The sequence below is a fragment of the Protopterus annectens genome, chromosome 2.part2, assembly GCF_019279795.1.
Source record: "Protopterus annectens isolate FY-2018-M chromosome 2.part2, PAN1.0, whole genome shotgun sequence".
Taxonomy (NCBI): Eukaryota; Metazoa; Chordata; order Ceratodontiformes; family Protopteridae; genus Protopterus; species Protopterus annectens.
This window is the reverse complement of record NC_056730.1, coordinates 522579053-522600016: the sequence shown is the minus strand read 5'-3', so window position 1 is coordinate 522600016 and position 20964 is coordinate 522579053. Positions and strand designations below refer to the sequence as shown.

General features: G+C 40.1%; 1 protein-coding gene across 1 annotated transcript in view; it reads right to left on the bottom strand.

Moving 5' to 3' along the window:
* Nucleotides 1-692: 692 nt before the first annotated feature.
* LOC122795693 (threonine--tRNA ligase 1, cytoplasmic-like) overlaps nt 693-20964 on the bottom strand; it is an 846051-nt gene continuing 825779 nt past the window's right edge. The window contains exon 18 of the mRNA XM_044063990.1: nt 693-1061. Coding sequence (XP_043919925.1) covers nt 913-1061 — 149 coding nt within the window. The 3' untranslated portion in view covers nt 693-912. The remainder of the gene's footprint in view (nt 1062-20964) is intronic.

The window sequence follows — 20964 nt, the reverse complement described above, 5'->3', positions numbered from 1 at the left end:
CCAGTCTACCTGTTTTCTAACTTCTGGATAAACTACAGCTCTTTATGCTAGAGGTGATAACTGTAGAATTTATGTTTCCTCTACAGTCATATGTGTCCCGGTCACTTTAAGATTACCAGAGGTCATGATGCCTGCATCTGTCTTTGCTGGTGGCCACTAAGCCAATGAAAATTCTCTTGTCTCTCATTCTGAAACCTACTGTTAGATGTACGTGGTGTAGGCACATAATGCTGCACTACACTGTAACAATATTAGCAGTTATCTATAAAATCTGCTGCCAATTACTTACCAGAAAGTAGACAAAATGGAGTTTGCATGATTACTGGCTACTACAGCAGTTAGAGGGCTTAGACATTGTACCATCTGGATAACAGGGACAGGTGTTACTTTGCTATTTTTGAAACCCAGAAAGTGTTATCAAACTGATATTGTACTGGTGTGTCATGGTAATAGATGCTTAAAGAGACTGGACAAGTTAGAAGTATTTGTATACCAGTGTAGAAAAAGACCCTCAGTAGGATCTGAAATAAGAAACAAAGTTGAGGCATAACTTACTAAAACAAAATTACTTTACTTGGTGTAAGGCAAAAATATAACATCCCTTCCATTTATTTACTCAGCATAAATAAACCACAAACCCAGCTTTAATCCCAAGCAATGGGATGTTAATTACAAAAGAAGGAACAACAACATTTTTCTTGAGAAACCTTTTATTTTTATTGTAGAAAGTAATGCCAAGGTGCCAAGAGATTACAATTAGTCTTTGCACAGCTACGTCCAGGCTGAAGAACTTCCTTCTGCAGAGGAAATACAATCATTTTTCTATAGAGATGCTTATCTTCAGAACATAAGACATGGTTCTTGTCCTTAGTAAAGGACATGGCAGATTATAAGACATGCTCTAAGATGAGGTTAGAACTCTTCCTCTGCATGTTTTGTCCGGCATTTTAGTAGTGCCTTCAGTTTTTCTATGGTCGCGTTGACCGTCATCTCTCCATGGACCTTGTTGTCTCGGGTTCGCACATTGACAGTACCAGTAGCTTTTTCCTTCTCACCAACCACTGTAATAAAAAAAATGTTTTGTCAGTGTCAACATCTGACTACATTAGTGAAGGTCTACAGCAATATGGTGGGAAGAGAAGAGACAGATTTATAAGTAGCATGCACCAGTAAAACTATCATGTACAACTGCTTAACTATATTCGCTTACCAGAATGTTTACTTATAAAATTACTGTAAAGCACTTTATATGGGCTGGAAACAAAAGGGACATAACCCACTTATTTAGTGAAAGCAAAAAGTCACACCAGTAAAAATATTCTTAAGAAGAATACAGAAAGCAAACATTTGCAGTGCGGAAAGCTATCATGTGACTGAAGTATTAATATAAATTTGTCAAACGTATAAATTGATGGGACAGTGCCTGCTTAACGGACTGAAAGATAAAAATAATTATGAACATTCTGGATGCAATTATCATCTCAGAGAGAATATTTTCCCCTCCCCACAGTTTACTATCAGCTGCAACCAGCCCATCTCCTCACTTACTATGTCTACTGGACCAGCCATATCCTCTTCCTGGGCTTAACCAGACTCATGGGGTTGGTGAGGAGAGCAAGGACACTGGTGCACAGTTAACCTGCTGCCAGTGACTAGCCCCTATATTCCCCATCACTCTGCAGGAGCCTTGCCATCTTCAAATTTCTGCCTTTTGGTGATGCATCTGCCCTTCCCTGCATTCTCCTGACCAACTGGCACACCACTTGCAGGAGGAGCTTGCTAGACTATTAATGACTATTGCAGCAGCAAGGCTAGGCTGCCCCCCCCCATCCAAGATAGGAAAGCCAGCATTAAGACACTTAGTGCCATTCTTCTCGGCACAGCCCTCCAGCACCTGTTCCACAAGTTGAACATGGGTCATCTGGGGAGCACTAAGGGCTTTATCCCTCTGTCTCACGGGGCCACTATATCTCAAGTGAGCAGTTTAAATTTATTACTATATCATAACTTTTGTGTCAGTATTCATGTCACACCTCACATCTTTCCATTTTTCATAAATGAAACATATTAGACAAAGTATTTTGAAAGTCTTATGGCATCTACTGTGATTCAGTTATTACTTAAACTTAAGGAATACTGTACAAAAAACAAAGTGGCACACCATAAGGGGCAAATGTGGTACTGCTCAATAAAAAACAAGTAGCACCAACAGTTAATAATAAAGCAGTCCACGAACCATGAAGTCCACATAAAAAAATCAACCATAAAATAACAAAATCTGTTTTATTTAAAAATAGGTAAGCGCTTTCGCATAAAAGCTTCTTCAGACCATCAGATAAACAGTGGTCACAATTCATTTAAATACATCTATCAATCAACTTGCACTATAGCATAAATGCATTAAAGTGGAATCAACAATATTAATAGCATATAGCCAAATCAAGCACATTTCAACATAATTATACTAAAACCTTTTATATAAACCACATAAATAAAAAATAATAAAAATTTATATAAGGATAGTGTGTTGAGCAGATGTACTTTGAGGGGCTGATGAATGAAGAGAATGAGAGGGAGAGAAGATTGGATGATGTGCGGATAGTGAATCATGAAGTGCAGTGGATTAGCAAGGAGGAAGTAAGGATAGCTGTGAAGAGGATGAAGAATGGAAAGGCTGTTGGTCCAGATGACATACCTGTGGAAGCATGGAGGTGTTTAGGTGAAATGGCAGTGGAGTTTTTAACTAGAGTGTTTAATGAAATCTTGGAAAGTGAGAGGATGCCTGAGCAATGGAGAAAAAGTGTTTTACCAGCGATTTTTAAGAATAAGGGTGATGTGCAGAGCTGTAGTAACTACAGAGGGATCAAATTGATCAGTCACAGCATGAAGTTATGAGAAAGAGTAGTGGAAGCTAGGTTAAGAAGGGAGGTGATAATTAGTGATCAGTAGTATGGTTTCATGCCAGGAAAAAGCATTACAGATGCGATGTTTGCTCTGAGAGTGTTGATGGAGAAGTACAGAGAAGGTCAGAAGGAGTTGCATTGTGTCTTTGTGGATTTAGAGAAAGCATATGACAGGGTGCCTAGAGAGGAGTTGTGGTATTGTATGAGGAAGTCGGGCGTGTCAGAGAAGTATGTAAGAGTGGTACAGGATATGTACGAGGGTAGTGTGACAGCGGTGAGGTCTGCGGTTGGAGTGATGGATGTGTTTAAGGTGGAAGTGGGATTACATCAAGGATCAGCTCTGAACCCTTTCTTATTTGCAATGGTGATGGACACGTTGACAGACGAGATCAGACAGGAGTCCCAGTGGACTATGATGTTTGCAGATGACATTGTGATCTGTAGTGAGAGTAGGGAACAGGTGGAGGAGACCCTGGAGAGGTGGAGATATGCTCTAGAGAGAAGAGGAGTGAAGGTCAGCAGGACATAGACAGAATATATGTGTGTGAATGAGAGGGAGGACAGACGAATGGTGAAGATGCAGGGAGTAGAGGTGGCGAAGGTGGATGAGTTTAAATACTTGGGATCAACAGTTCAGAGTAATTCTGAGTGTGGAAGAGAGGTGAAGAAGGGAGTACAGGCAGGATGGAGTGGGTGGAGAAGAGTGTCAGGAGTGATTTGTGACAGACGAGTACCAGTAAGAGTGAAAGGGAAGGTCTACAAGAGGGTAGTGAGACCAGCTATGTTATATGGGTTGGAGACAGTGGCACTGACAAAAAAGGCAGGAGTCAGAGCTTGACACGGCAGAGATGAAGATGTTAAGATTTGCACTGGGTGTGACGAGGATTGACAGGATTAGGAATAAGTATATCAGAGGGTCAGCCCAGGTTGGAAGGTTTGGAGACAAAGCCAGAGAGACAAGATTACGTTAGTTTGGCATGTGCTGAGGAGGGATGCAGAGTATATTGGGAAAAAGATGCTAAGGATGAAGCTGCCAGGTAACAGGAAAAGAGGAAGGCCTAAGATAAGGTTTATGGATGTGATGAGAGAGGACATGCTTGTGGTTGGTGTGACAGAGCAAGATGCAGAGGACAGGAAGAAATGGAAACAGTTGATCTGCTGTGGCGACCCCTAACGGGAGCAGCAGAAAGAAAAAGAAGACGTATATAAAGATGTACATGCACATAAATAAATAAATATATAAATCTCAGAAAATATAAGCCCACATTAAAATCTAGGAAACTCTCGATTAGGTAGCTAAAGTTATATTTTCTGAGATTTATATATTTATGGTTTATATAAAAGGTTTTAGTATAATTATGTTGAAATGTGCTTGATTTGGCTATATGCAATTAATATTGTTGATTCCACTTTATGCTATGGTATACAGATTTTGTTATTTCATGGTTGATTTTTTATATGGACTGCATGGTTCGTGGACTGCTTTATTATTAACTGTTGGTGCTTCTTAAGGAATACTGTATTTGGGCAGACACTCTGTTGTGATCTATGACTGAAACAGATATCTTGAATCAGCAACTTTAATCATTAGATACCCAATTTTGCCTTTTGATAATGTCTAGAAAATTAACATCTTCTGAATCATATATTTTTTGTTGGGCAGATGTTCACCTTGGTTTAAATTGCATTTTTAAATTGTTTGGCTAGGTCAGCAGAGATGGCTTACTTCACTTTTAGTAAGCCCTTGCTTTTATTGGTTCCCACAGCTCAGCTGACTGGAAGTCATTACCATTTAATTACATATTTATGTTGCACAGTGTTTGAGATTCCAGTTATGTTTCAGCTACCTGCCTCAATTTCCATCCCGGCAAATTAGGTAATGATCTACATAAAATACAGACATAAATGAAAATATTATTTTGTTGTTTGTTTTGAGTAATTTTATTTGCCTCATTTACCCAGGCCTAATTGAATAACTGCTGCATGATGCTTAGAAATAATTCTGACATTACATGTAGGAAAACATAACAGGTGGGACTCTTGCTTACAAAGCAGATACATTTTACAAAAATCAGTTGTAAGCAAAATGTCCTTTCCAGCAGGGCAGAGTGATTAGGAAAATACAGAGTACTATTTGCATTATATGCACAAAGTAGCATAATTATGTTTTTTTCAGATTTTGTGAAAAATAGTCCTTCAAAAGAATACTGACAGCACTGAAGAGCCATATATTAATCTATTTGAAAATGTGTCTTAACCTAGGTCAAAAAAGAACACCCCAGATTTACTTTCCTTTCACAGACAAAGCATCCACAAGATATAACAAGCCATTATGTGCAAAGTCCTGGTCCATGCAGGCTGATGCATCTGAATGGGAAAATACATACATATTTGGGAAAATACATACATATTTTAACAGAACAGTTTCTTATATACCACATGCCCTTCATAATCATAAAGCAAAGAGTGCTTCTGGATGATAAATTGACAAAGGCGACCTATTAGTGGCGACCCTAGCTACTTGTCAGTCGGTATCCCTAAGCTCTCAAGTGCAACTGCATTAGGCGGGACTTTAAATGTAGGTCAGGGCTTAGAAAATTTTCAGCAGTATACTGTATAGACATCACCACCTGTTGTGGTTTTGTGGTACTACACATGCAGTCAACAAAGATTAAACATGGCTGACATGAAGCATAAATTAGAGTTGATCTAACTTTTAAACATAAAATGACAGCATTAAGTATAATAAGTGGTTGAATTTCTATATTTATCTTCTTCATAAAATCTCTCTCATACTATCCCTCACTTTCTTAAGTGGTGTTAAAAACCTTTTATACTCCATTTGATGATGTAGTGACTTCTGTTGTATATAATGTATATATATATATATATATATATTTCTTGTGTTACTAGTTTTTTGAATACTTCCTTTTTGTATGTACTGTTTGTTTTGTGTGTTTGATTGGATGTATCTCTGTTAATATATGAAAATTCAAATAAAGAGATTTTGGAAAAAAATGACAGTAAGCTAAAAGAGGATGTGTTAAGACAGGAAACATCAGCTGCAAGGTTGAGGTTTCTCAGCTTGTGTTAGCAATTCCTGGCAGCCCACTGTTCACAGGTATGTTGGTAAAGCAATTACATTTTAATAATTTTTACACTAAAAGCAGAGGTAGAAGACCTTAAAGCAACAGGCATTTATTAAGCTACAGTCTATACTTCCAGAGTGCAGTGCATTAGCTTACAGGAGCAACAAAGTAGTCTGCTTAATTTCCACAACTCCACTCATCCCTAGTGGGTGTCAGAGTGGACAAAAATCAGAAAAGCAAGATTGAGTAGATAAAGTCAGGTAATATACAGAAATGAGAAGCATGACAAATACTGATGTTCATTGCTTATCATGACTGAAAACTCTGCTCTAGAAGTTCTAAACCTACTGATATTTTACAGGTGCCTTAAAAGAAAATGCATTAAGTCAAAATGTAGATAACTCTAATCTGCCACCAAAAGTATGAGGTGTGCTCACTGAAATTTGTTCCTAAACTACCTATCCAATAAAAAAAATGTTGTTTGCCCACTAACAGGGACACTCCATGGACAGGATCACCCTCTAAAATTGATTCATAAGTTCCATACTTGGATCCCGTATTTTCTCCTTGTACATAAATAACCTTCCCACTGACTTACTTCAGCTTAGTATGCAGACCTTGTATTCCTGACCTAATCTCAAAGACGCATCTTCACTTTAAAATAAACTGCAGTTAGACTTTTCTTAGATATGGAATTAGGCATTTGAAGGTGAACTAGTAATACACACACACAGACACACACACACAAAAAATAATGTCAAGTAGCTGGGGGCAACAAAAAAATTCATGGTTCTCCACAGCCCACTATAACAGACCTGCGTAGGAATGCCTTACCAGCAGTGCAACAACAAAAACATCTGGGGGTGACAGCAGATGAAATACTCTCCTTCCATCAACATGCACACTTACAGATTCAAAAGTATTAAACCAGTTGGAATCGGTCTATAACATCTCACAACTTCTCATCATGAATCTAGAAAAGCACTACCTATCAATGTACTGATTCCTAGGGTAGAATATGCCTTATTTACTGCACTAGGCTAATCAGCAAACATCTTTCTGACCCAAAAGACAGAAATCAAAATCCTACAATTTAATTGATGGCAAATAATATAGAAGATCTCTGCACTACTATCAATACCTTTTAAACTCTCAAAGCAAAAAATCTGGACAAAGCCAAAAATAATGGGAGGACAAAGACTCAGAAAATATGGACAGATTTTAAATATTGCTTTCATAAACTTAGAAAGTTGCTAGAATAACAGGTCATGTATTAGTATGCCTTTATTAAGGATATTACGACTGAAACTCAAATATACTGCGGTGGTGGTGCTGCGGTAGCGTTGTCGCCTCACAGTTAGACATTGCCCGTTCGATTCTCAGTTTAAGTGTCTTCTGTGTGGCGACATGCGTGAATGGGCATTACTTCGTTGAAGGTTGCGCGTTAGGCCTGGCAAGCCAGCACGTAGAAATCTACTGCCAATCATTAGCGGACTGGAGTTCCGCTGTGGCGACCCCTGAACGGGAAAAGCCAAAGGACACAAACAAACAACTGAAACTCAAATGTCTGCCATTATTTAGTGACCTTAGTCCTCAATGATTTGTGAGAAACCACTAGCTTTTGACAGACCAAAATTATGAGGCAAAAAATCTGGACAGCTAAGAGATGTGCAACTATCCAGAAAAGTAACTGGTTTCTTAACACTGCCAAATCCAACTTGTACAACTGTCTAATCCATAAACTTACATAAGATTACTACTGCACATCTCCATCATGTTTGCTAAAAACATTCACTACTGGCTACTCCCTTTGCAATCAACATGTCCTAGAGCTTAATGTGCCCTCCTCTGACTCACCACTGCAGAAACAGCCTTCTCTGAGTATATCTCTTCCACTTAGAATGCTTTCCCACAGGAACTTAGGAAACTATATGACCTTGGAGTCTTCTGGAAGCAGCTTAAACTTCAGCTGCACAACTAATTCAAATGTTCCTGCTTTACAGACAAAGGCTAACTCACTGATCTTCACTTCCTTACATCTCATGTAACATTTAGCACATCAGTTCAACTCCAAGTGCCTGCATATCTCTGCATTCTTGGGCCAGATTCAATAAAGCTTACACTAAGTGTACAATGTTCTGAACAGACGGCACAGATATAACACACACCTTCTTCCTCCTAATTTTAGTTTTCCTATCGATATTCTTGCAGATTTAAATACTGACAGGGATTCACAAAGGTTACCACAAAGTGTAGATCACATGTACACTTAGTGTAATCTTGCTGAGTGACTAGAAAGCACAAAAAAATGTGATAATAACTTTATTGAATACATACAATGTACACTTAGTGTAGGCTTTACTGAATCTGGCCCCTTGTTTTTATTACCTCATGCATAATGTACATATTGCAAATTACTTCATTTACTACCGTACTATCTTAGTAATACTTAAAGATAGCAAATTATGGCATGTCCTCTTATTTAAGTATCCCGGTTACTTACAGCAGTATTTATATCTGTTATTCCTCTTCTGTCCAGTAATTCCATGTACATAATGTTTACACACTGCCTTGCAATGTCTTTAAATGTGCTTAAACCTTTCTATATGTCTCTGCCTTATGGCCCAAGTTGTGACTGCAAAGGGTCATATGACCAGCTCACACACCTGGTAACAAATATATAAAATTTAATTGAGACGGTCTTGTCTTTTGGCCTTCAAAGATGTCAGTGACTAGCTAACCATTGTGGTGAGTCAAAATGGCAGTAGAAGACAGAGCAAAGAAGTCTTACAAGGTTTTGTTAAGGTTTTTGATACTATCTTAAAAGAAGCTTCACAAAATGGGAGGTCCAGAGTCATAGGTCAGTACTAGGCTATGGATGAAGTCTGTGAAATAAGACGAAAACGCTGTTGTTTATAGTTAATGCGTTTATGAACTTTACGTTGGTCTGGTTTGTGTTTTTACTTTTGGCTAATAAAATTCGGTTGTGGAATATTTTTTCGTCTCTCGCTTTGCACCTCAAAGGATTTATTGGTTTATTTTTGGTGCATTTTTCCACCTTTCGTTGTGTACTAGGCTATCAGCCCTGGGACCTATATAAGCCTAGCCAAAAAATTTCCCTAGCTTTCGCCACCCAAGAAAGTTGTTTTCCTGCACCCCTGTCTAGCAGAGCCACAGAAGTGATCCCCGGGGTGAATTTCCTATTTCACATCAAATTGTCGAGATTTTTCTTAAAGAGGAGCTTTGCCTGACATGAATGGGTAGTCTGTTCCAGAGCATGGGAAGTCTCTGGGACAGAGATCTATCCCTCCAGTATGTTCTGTTTATTATGGTGGCAAGGTTTAGGTTCCTGGAGCATGTGGCTCGGAGGGATTGGGGTTTCTTTAAGTGTAGCATGTTCAACGGATCTGGGTTTGACATGACTTTGTATGTTAGGCAGAGGTCACCTCTGAGTAGGCGATAAGCGACGGAGTAGAGCTGGAGTTTTTTGAGAATGTCTGCGTATGGTATCTGTTTGATGCTGGTAATCCTCTTAGTGAGGTATTTTTGTGGCATTTCTAGTTTTTGTAGACGTCTTGCGAGCTACATGCCAAACGGGGCATTGTACTCCATAATGGGTCTGATGAGGGATGAGAAGAGAGGAACAATGACCTCTTTTTATCTGGTGGTAAACCCCTTTATGAGGAGGTGTGCCACGTAGAAGGATTTCCTGACTACTGTGGAGATGTGATTATCAAAGGAGGGACTACTGTCCAACTGTGTCCCAAGGTCTCATCACACTTTCGGTGTTTAGTAGGCTACCGCTTATGGTGGTAGTTGATGGGTACAGTGTTTTTCCCAAAGGGGATGACAATGCACTTCTTGGCATTGAGCTTGAGGCCATGACTTTGACACCAAGCATCAGCCTCAGTGAGGCCCCTTTGTAGAATGCCCACATCATTAGATGATTCTATTATGGCACCTAGTTAGCTATTGTCTGCGAACTTCTTTAGCCAAAGACCTTCTGTATTAGCCTGGATTTCTGAGAAGTAGATGCCAAACAGGAGGGGACCCAGGACTGAGCCCTGTGGTACTCCACTTGTCACTGGTCTGAAGTTGGATTTGGAGTCGGCTACTTTCACAGTGTGTTGTGTGGGTTCTGTCAGTGAGCCAGTTGGCCACCCATCTTGTGACATAGGGATTTATGCCCAGTCTAGTGAGTTTATCTATAATTCCAGAGTGGGGGATGGTGTCGAAAGTCTTGGCGAGGTCAGGATAGGCTGTGTGCACCAACTTACCCTCGCCCACAGCTCTGGTCACTGCTTCAAAGAAGTCAATCAGGTTAAGGAGACATGACCTACCTTTTACAAACCCAAACTGAGTGGGGTCTAGAGTTTGGAGGTTACTTATGTCCTTGTTTATAAGCTCCAAGATGATACGTTCCATGGTCTTGCAGACCCGGCTCGTCAGGCTAATGGGGTGGTAGTTCCCGGGGTCAGTGGTGGCGTGCCCTTTGTGGAGTGGGATAACCACTGCTGTGTGCAATTTGGTATGCACAAAGGCTGAAGTGAGGCTATGATTGAACATGGTACTTAGGTGGGGTGCCAGTTCATTCTGTAGTTTGTGCAGAAAGCAGCCTGGGGATGTTGTCAGGACCCATGGAAGCTGTGTTCTTGGCTTTGGTGAGTGCGGTCTTTACTTGTACAGCGGTGATTACAGGGGCTTTGCATTCTTCCGCTATAGTGATGGGCCCTTTGGAGGGTGAGGGGGAGTGAAGTTTGCAATGAACGTATCTGCCAGGATGTTGGCAATATGTGGCTGTCTTTAGAATCAGTGGCAATTTTATTTTCGTAACTAGATTTGGAGGATTTTATGAGGGATCTCATCTTCTTACTGAGGCTGAACAGGGGATTTTACTCTTTTTTGCAACAGCTTCTTCCTTCTGTTGTAGAGTTTAAGGCCGGGGACCACCATATTGGCTTCCTTTTTTTGGAGGAAAGTGTCTTGGTTCTGTTGGGGAAGGCAAAATCCATGCACTCGTGTATGTGCTTATACAGTGCATTTGTATAGGATTCAGCAGTCGTACCTCTATTTTCCGCCTGTATGGGTGTCGTGAAGCTTGCCAATTCTGTTTTAAGAAGCATGAAGTTGGCTTTGGAGAAGTTTTTTACGGTGGTTTCCTTAATGGGGGATGGGGAGTGATGCTGATGTCTAGGGTGATTAACTTGTGGTCGGATCTGACCAGCGAGGAGTTGACCTCTAGTGTGGAATAGCAGTTGCCCATATTGGTAATGACCAGGTCCAGGATATTGCTGCCCCTGGTGGGGGTATGGACAAGCTGATCCAGGGCATTGGAATTTATGAACTCCAGAAAGTGTTGAGCAAATGAGTTAGTACATGAGTAGTTTTCCCAGTTGATGGTGGGGTAGTTGAAATCACCCATTATTAGGGTACTGGGCTGTACCTTAACATTACACAGTATATCAAGAAACGTGGAGTGGGCATCCTGGTGCATGGAGGGGGATCTGTAACAAGCTACAATCTGGAACGCAGTCTTGCCCAGTGTTAGTTGCACTTGGATAATTTCAGATGCATTATGTTGAGCAACTAGCCTGGAGGTGTAGATATCCTTAATGAACATAGACATGCCTCCTCCTTTAGTGTTTCGATCCAGGTTAGGTGGCCAAAAGGTGTGGTATGAGTTATAACCTGGTAATGCAGGGATGATCTCTGGAGCCTTGAACCAGGTCTCCATCACTGCACAGATGTCGATGTTCTCCATTTTAAGGAGTGCCTCGAGTGAGTGCATTTTGAGGTTTAGACTTCTAGCATTGAGTAGCATTACCCTCATATTTTGCTTGCTTATACCTGCTACGTTGGTGAGTTTGTCGTTTGAACCTTGGCTGAAAAAGGCACTATAAGGGTGGCAAGAGCCTTAGCCAGTATCCAGAATCCCAGGGGCGACAGGTGCAGGCCATCTCTGGCAAAGCATCATGGTCTGTCGATCATGTCATCCCAGGCAGACAGACACTGGATCCCCTTAGAATGACACCAGAAGCTTAGCGTTGAAGTCAATCATTTTGTTCTTGTATTGTGGTATCATTCTGGGTGATGGCAGGATGCTACTCAGGGCTAGGGTCATACCTGCCTGGGCTACATGATCCAAGAGCTCCTCCCTACATGGAAAAGCAGGCTGGACTCTAGTTAGGGGAGAAGACTCAAAGTGAAACTAACTGGTGCGAAGTCTGGGAAACCAGTGAAGTGAAGTACCACAAGGATGGTATGGAGGTCACTCTTACTAAATGCCTTCATTAAGTGTTACTGCAAAACACAGATGTACTGACATGTTCCTTTATACAGAACACAATTAATCTGCCTTACAATAGAGGAAGTCGAAAAGCAATGAAATTTGCACTTCAGAACACTGCACCCCTTGCATCGTTCTGGCAATCAAGGAGAGCTGGGAAAATTCTGAACACTTAAATGACAAATAGAAACAATGTCTGATACATATGCTGATGATTCAAAAGACTGTTGTGTGTGAAAAGGCACTCTGGAAAGCATAATGGAAGTAGAAGCCACATAGTGAAAACTGTGACTAGAACAAGACTCATGATGGTGCCTATGTAAACTCTGCACAGGTTACTTAAATGCAGACAAGCTACACAAGGACACTGAGAAAACAAATGTAACTTGAAGAAAGAGAAATGATGATACATAGACTGTGTCAGGACAACTTAAGTAGTAACAATCTGGTTGCCTCTTGATACTCTAAAGACCATATAATATGTGATCTCTGAGATAGCAAAACTGCAAATGCTTGAAGCTGCAGTATGCAGGAGTATTAACCCTATTACAAAGTACAGTGATTTTGGAATCAAAATATATGTAGCAGAGTCACAGGGGGGTAGCCTCCTAGATCAGGCAACACACACACACACACACACACACACACACACACACTGAAGACTCCATGTATATCAATAAGATAAATAAAAGATTAGTCCTTACATATCCAAGGGAACAATGTCAACAAACTCAAATAGTTTTGTAAAAATGTACACATTCTTTTTTAAAAAGAAAGCAAAAGTACATAATGAATACCTTCACAAATCAAAATCCAGATGCAAGAGCAGAACTGTTCAGTAAATGTTTAGTAACAGGACAATCCTAGCTGAGTAAAAGGAAGATACAACTGTTTTTTGTTCGATTCCTTACTGAAAGCTTAAGCCAAATTAAATCCCTAAGAAGTTCCTTGGAAACATCTAGGTGCATTGATGTTTTATTCAGGATAGGATAGGACAATGAAAGGCTAGAGCTGCTGGTGAAGTGTAACGGTGCAATACCAACATCCAGCATTTCAAAGGGAAAGCTAATACTGCAGGACTATATCAGGGCCATAAAAATATCAATGCTCTTAGTTCCTGCTAAATAGCAGATCTCAGAAATGTCTTCCAGGTAACTACTTTCTTGCAGCTAATGGAGTCTGGACATTGTTTTGAAGCTCCAAACTTCACTATATCCATGCCTTCAGGAGCCAGGTGTGAGGTGTCATCATTCTGAGATGGAGAAAAGTAATTATCAGGGGCACTGGGAATAGTACTGGAGGAGAAACTATACTTGGCAGTGCCCAAAGGCATCACCAGGATCATTCTAATGTGCTCCATCTGTGCTTTGAACAAAACACTCTAAATAAGACAAAGGAGAGGAGAGACACAGGTAATCCTCCAATTCCAAAGCAGGGACAGGGCATCTAAAAAACTTCGACATCTGGTTTAATCAGCAACTTGAAATCTTTGTTGGTGAGCTAGATACATAGATAATGTCAATTTGGCCCAAGCCCAGTACAGTGCACTGTGTTTTTGGCAAGTAATGCGGGTATATTGATAACAGTACTATTGCAGTATTTAAAAATATTAATAAAAGTATTATTATACAATGTAAATTAAATGTGACTGTAATTCTATGGGATTGCTTTACATTCCACATTGTACATCGTAAGAAGCCTCCTATGTGGGTGAAACAACAAGAAGGCCAACCAGGAGAATATATGAACGCTGTTTGGAAATTAAAAACAAATATGACAATAATGGTGTCTTTAAGCACACAATCAGTTGTGTTAATTTTAAAAGGTTTATATTTAGTGTAGTAGAGCATGTTAAATCTAATATTTGGGGAAGGACTTTTAATAATTTTTTGGCAGGACTAAATGGGATGATGATGGGATGATCAACATAAAATGCTTACTCAAAGCTCACCCAGTAAGATAATATAGTGGACATATAGGTTTAATTATTTAAACTGTGTATAATTAGTGTGTCGTAGAATTTGGAAAGGATTTTTTTATATATTCACATTTTTTAATTTATTATTAATATGATTTGTAACATATTCAACTTTGTTGTACTTAAGGAAGATGATATGACATTTGATTTAGTTTTGAAGTTCCATTTAGTTTGTAAACAAAAGCACTTAACTTATTAAATAAAAAAGAATCCATTTTGGCATATTTTGTCAGCTGACAGATTTATTCAGATGCAGATGGATTCATCTGAGGATATCTCCAAAGCACAATAGCTGTTCTACTAGCTATTGGCACTCCATGAGTAATAAACAACTGAGGAAACCTGACAAGTTGCTGGAAACTCCTGTAATATACTGAGACAAAAGAAACACACCATCTCTTATGGTCCACTCCAAATAAATGTCTCCCTAATGCAGACAGAACAACTTTGTTCCACAGTTCCTGCTGATGTGCTACTTAACTACCGTAAAGTTCATGCAAAAATGGAATACCAACCAAACATGGATAACTTTCTCACCACTATCAATTCCAACAAACTGATGTGTAATATAGTCTGAAAAGAAAGCCAAGTCCGCTGTGATATCTGATCACTAAGTTAGGATTACCAACCTAGGACAGAAGTATCGACTGTCAGATTCACTGCTGGTGGTAGTGGTGGTGGAGGGGGCTAAAGAAGCATACCCCCCTAAACAAGCATGAAAAAATGGTTTACCAGCCCATTGCTTAACCTGTGGATGCACAAAAAGTCAAGTTCAACAGGTTCACTTAAAGCTGCTTGTACTGGGATGCAATCGACTTGCAAAACCAGGTCATACGCAGTCTGCCAAACTGAACTGCTGCTAGCAGACTGTAGCTCTGCAAAAGTTAATATTTTTTTATCGGCTTACTTTTTTCTCTACATGCCTGCTAAGTCTAAGCATTATTGTAAGCTCAGATGCAAATATCAGCACTTTAAACAACTAGCTGTTTGATTGACTTCTTGGACAACTAAAGTAGTCTCGACTTTCCAAGCAAGAAAATGCACACTGATTTTTTTTTTTTTGGGGGGGGGGGGGGAGTTATTTTCAAGGCAAGGTTATGTTGAGTAATACAATCTTAGAGAAAGTTAAAAGATACAAAAGATCTGGCAATTATAAGAAACTTTCAACTTTTCAATTACTGACTATACTACAGAACTTAACACTCTAGCAGTTCTACTTTTTGTATGAACTCTCAGGCTTGGATTAGTAATACGGAGACAGCTCATAGAAATTTATTAAAATATTTCCAGAGTTAAACATCTGAAATATCAGAGATTAGAAAAAGCTTCTTAACTTTTCAGTTCAATACAGGTATATTCAGGGCACGTTTATACTAGCATACAAGTTGATGAAGCATTGGTTTTGACTTTCAAATGTGTAAGACATACAGGCATAGGAACATAGCCTTCTTAATGAATATAAATACGGCACAAATGTGATTGCTATTTTGCTGAAGTTATTCCGTGTCTGTTCAATGGTAGATGGCCAAGATAAAATTCCTCACAAATCAATTGCCCGAAGCTCAAGTCACTCAGAAACACAAAGCCAGTTGTTTTCTATTGGAAATCACTGCCAATGCAAATGGGCCCCAGCAGTGACTGCTTTGTTTGGGAGATTTCTACTATTGAGTTGGTATATATAAGCAAAAATCACTTGTAGTTTCATTTTATGTCCTTTTGTGCATTGGGCATTATGTCTCAGTATTTTGCTTCCTCTGTGTTCTGATGTCTAGGGTTCTACAGGAGAACTCTCTTGAACAAATTACCTTTATTCTATAGGGGCATGTGGAAACATAAGTCGGTATACAATTCAATTAGACAGATGGGTTGGTAAGCATGCTTCTGACATAAAGTTGTGGGAGTTAAAACTACCTGTACTTTGAAATGCATTGCACAGCTAATACTCATCTGCACTGAGCTGCCCGATGCTGCAAATCTGTGCATATGATTTTACTGAAAAACTACGGAGCTCTTGACATCAGAAAAGTGAGTTTTTCATCTAATGTTGAGACTGTTGATGTTTGCTGGCAATAATTTTTAATTTGGAAATATTTTTGTCATTTTCATTGGTGGGAGAAGGGGAAACAGCACCGTTCTAGTGGCTTATTTGTGGAAGATGGTTAGGTCTGTGTCTTTCTGTTGTATTACCACTACAGCTTGCTCTATTTTTGAGCTGTGCGATTTTCTGCTTGTTTGTGATGAAATGTCCAAACAGACATGAGAACCAAGCCCTTACTAGCTGTGCTATATACAGCAGCATGCTAATACATGTTACGTAGCAGCCAGTGTGTGCATTTACTCATCACCCTAATTCATGGGACCAAAAATCTCAATTTCAAAGAATATCTTTTGCTTCTATGCTTCTAAGCAAATTTCCTGATTCTGTTTGTCTATCTATTGTGTTACTAGTTCCCTGACTGTTTATCATGTTAACTGCATCTTGAGCAAATCCTATATTAATTTGGCACATGTGCCTGCAATCATACAGCCATATCTTTAGCAAAGTGCACTGTCCAGATATTTGTGACTGCACTGTACATCTGTATCTCTAATAAACAGCACTGTTCCATTATTTATGGCACTCATTCCTGCACTGTCTGGCTGTATTTAATATATTACACTCCCCTTACTTTACATCTCATACTAAGTTTACTGTTGCATTGTCAAGTACTTTACATTAATGCAACTAAACTATACTGTATTTTGTCCTACTACATTTCTACATGACTGAGTAAACTCGTACAGTTTATTGAACACTACTTCTGTGCCACCACATGACCACAGTCTGCCTCACATCCCTTGTTGCCTGTCTGATAGCATTATGTACCTTTAAGTAGTGTAGTAACTGCTTCATGCTCAATGACAACCCCTTGTTGTCACATGCACAGAATATGCTTGTGAAAGATGTAAGTATCTATTCAAACTGGAGGCAACCATCCACTTACCACTTTTGCCTGTATACAACTCACTACCACATCACAGCAATAAAAGCACAAACACATATACTGAGCTATTAAAAACATCTGTCCCAAGCCTCCTAGGCAATGCAGCAGTAGCCCCAGACCTCAGCAGCATAGTTGCACCTTACCCACTACAACTACATCAATACCCACTGTTCCTCCCCTAACAAGAGATGCCAGGGCTGCATGCCTAAGGCTTAAGGCAACCACCAGACCATACTGCTGCACATTACAACGTTCTCATTATAGGTGACTCTGTAGTTAGAGATGCCCATCATACCAGGCTGATCAAGGATAAAATGATTGTTAACTGTCTTTCATATGTGAGAATTTGTGATGTTATTAAGACCTTTAGATCTTCATACCCCCTAGTATGCATACAACATAATTGTTGCCCACATAGGAGTGAACAATCTTAGATCCTCCATCCTGAGGAGATGAAGAGCAACATAGTTATGCTCTCAATGTATGTGAATGAAGCTGGGAAGCTGCTGGTCTTGAGCAGCATCTAGCCATCACTACCCATGATGCCACGACATAAACAGGAAATAACAGTCAGTGGCTAGTTATTTGGTGTCATTCCAAGGGGATTCAATGTATATCATCTTAAGGGAGATAATTCAGTAGTACAACTTGTTTTTTCAGGGATGTACCCCACTCACCTCAGGACTTCTGCATATTGTTAAATACACTTACTATACCTCTAGTGCCACTTTAGCCAGAGTCAGTCTTCCTAGACCTTCCAACATAGCAAATCCAAATCACACCTTTATAAATCTGGCACTGCTCAACTAGCATTCTGAAAAAAATGGCTGACCTCGAGGCATTCCTGGCTCTTGAATACTACACATCTAAATTGTTCCTAATATATACTTATCCTCAATATCATACCCTTGAGGAAAATTTATCAAGGTAATGATCGTGAACTCCCAAACAACATACTATCAACAGAAAAGACCAATTGTCCCATCACTGCTGCTACAGAATCCCTGTCCATGTCACCTACCTCAACAGACTGGAGTTCCTAACCACAGTATCCAGCAGTATCATTCTGGGGGATTTCAACTACATGGCCATAAAATAGCAAACCTATAACACAGACAGCAAATACTCATAGTAGTTCCTTAACTTTATTAATGCCAATCCCCTAAACCAATTAGCAAACTGTCCTTCTAGGGGAGCCAGTCTTCTTGACTAGACCTTACTCACATAACACCAAATATGCTTCACACCTAAAGTCTTCCTTTCTGTGATCAATTGTCCATCACACAGTCACCCCTCCCCCACCCTGTACCCAACTTAAAACTACATCTATTCTCGTTCTATTTAGGGCTTACTCCAAAGCAAACCTCCTAGTGCTCATACGTTCATAGGTCCTTACTAGGCTAACAACCACAAGGGCCTTTTTAAGCCAAGCCATGCATCCCAAATCTCTGACAAGTTCTGGGAAGGAATGTCATAAGATTTCGATAGTGACTTGTCTGATGGACAACAAAGTAAAGTAGACCTCACTGAAATTCTTTGATTACTGAGTTTTCACGTTTCTTCAATGTTAAGTGACTGCAGAGTTGGCACATATAAGTTGGGAGTTGTGGAAGGGGTCTCCCCTCACATAAATGGTGCAGGAGGGACTGCCCCCTGCTAAATAACCTTATTCTATTTTTCACTAAAAGTGGCTTTCAGTGATACCTTTTGAAAAGTGTCTGTTGGAGAAATCTTCACTTTGTAATCTTGAATCAACCTGAAGGAATTCAAACCTCAAATGCTGCACAGTCGTTGGGACTGCTCTTCCCTGCCATGCTGGACTTTGCCATGTTTAGTTGTCCTACCTCAAGGTGCTGAGTCAGGTAAAGTATTACTGCCTCTCAGTATGAAAGTGCTTTTCACAATGCTACTGAAACTCAGTGTCAAGCTCTAGAAAGTAAGGAGACTGTTCATAGGATGACACCAGGCTATTGGTCCGAAGACCCTTATAAGCCTATCCCAGAATTTTGACAATGTTCCCTCAAAGTCAGCACCTGTTTCCCCTGTCCAGCAGGGACACAGGTAGGATCCCAGAAGTGTATTTTCTGTTACCCATCCAGTCATCCAGGTCCCTCTTAAAGAGGGCTGGAGAGGTACTCTGCTTGACATGGAAAGTGAGTCTATTCCACAGATGGGGGAGTCTTTGGGACACAAATCTATTCCGCCAGCAATTTCTATTAATTTCACAGACCAGGTTAAGTCCATGCATGCAGGTTGTGTGAGTGGATTTTGACTTACGGATATGCAACAACGCCATCAAGGCTGGGTCTGAGATGGCATACAAGGCCATCTCAGACCCATCAAGGCTGGGTCTGAGATGGCCTTGTATGCCAGACACAGGTCACGTAAGTGAGCAGACTGTACGAGACTGAGTAGAGGGACAGGGCTTTTAGCCTATCTGTATAGGAAAGATGTTAGAGACCCTGGATTTTCCTGGTCCGGAACCTCTGTGGTCTCTCCAGCTGCTGTATGTGCTTGGCAAGGTACATGACGAAGGCGGCACTGCACTCAATAATGAGTCTGATAAGGGAGGAGTATAGGGATGTTATGACCTCCTTGTTCCTGGCTGAAATACCCTTGTTTATGAGGTGGGCCATGTAGAAAGCCTTCTGTACAACGGAGGCAACGTGGTGGTCAAAAGTCAGATTGCTATCAACCTGGGTGTCCAAGTCCCTCCTGACTGAATGCATGCTTAGTACGTTGTTATTAATGTGATAATTAGTGGGGATGCCGTTTTACCCTGAGGGAATAATGATACATTTCTTGGCGTTCAGTTTGATGTTCAGAATGATCCTGTTGCCAACATGAAATCATAACAATCGGCTACTCATGCCAGTATCATGAGAATAGGTGAAAGCACTTTTTCTGTACACCAGGTTTGGAAACTGACTAAGGAAATTAAACCTCAGAGTAGTTGTATACAGTGTAAATGGAGTCAGTAAGTGCTGAAGTAACTACCTTCTTCAATAATATAACACTTTTGAAATTTCAGTGCATTTTTGTATATGAAAAAGAACATGCAGTGTAGATGAAATTATATTCACAATCAATATATTTATATTTAAACTGTACATATTTAATGTAACTTTCTTTTAAAGTAAGGGGGATGTAGTACATATAGGCATATATGTATATTACATAATGTTGGTACTGTAGCTGCACCATTCAAATGGAGTTACCACTAAGTGGGTCTTTGTGCCATGTGAATTCTCTCCCCCTGGCAGTTCAGTAAAACCGTTATTGAATACACATCATGCCTAGCACCTCTGAATTCATTCATCCTGACTATGTGTGCATCTAAATGTACACTTATACTACAACAGAAATAATGCAATGCCAACAGAGAACTGGAACAGAGAATATGCACTTGGTAGGCCATGTCTTATATACTTCAAGTTCCACTCCCAGGTTATGCTAGTGAGGTCTATCAGCCACTGCTCGTTTTTACTAGCCACCCCTGGTAGCACAGTAGCCAAAAACTGTGCTTAAGGGTAATCTGAGCAGATGCACATATTTTCTGGCCACCCGTCGTGAGGTTCAAGCTTCTCTTGACTCTGCTAATGGGGTCGTCAGCTACCTTTCAATTTTACTGGCCAACTTTTGCAGTACAGTAGCCACCTAGCTGTGTATACAGGGAACTAGTTCAGGTACCATGCAGTCATGTAGCCACCCATTATGTGCTTCA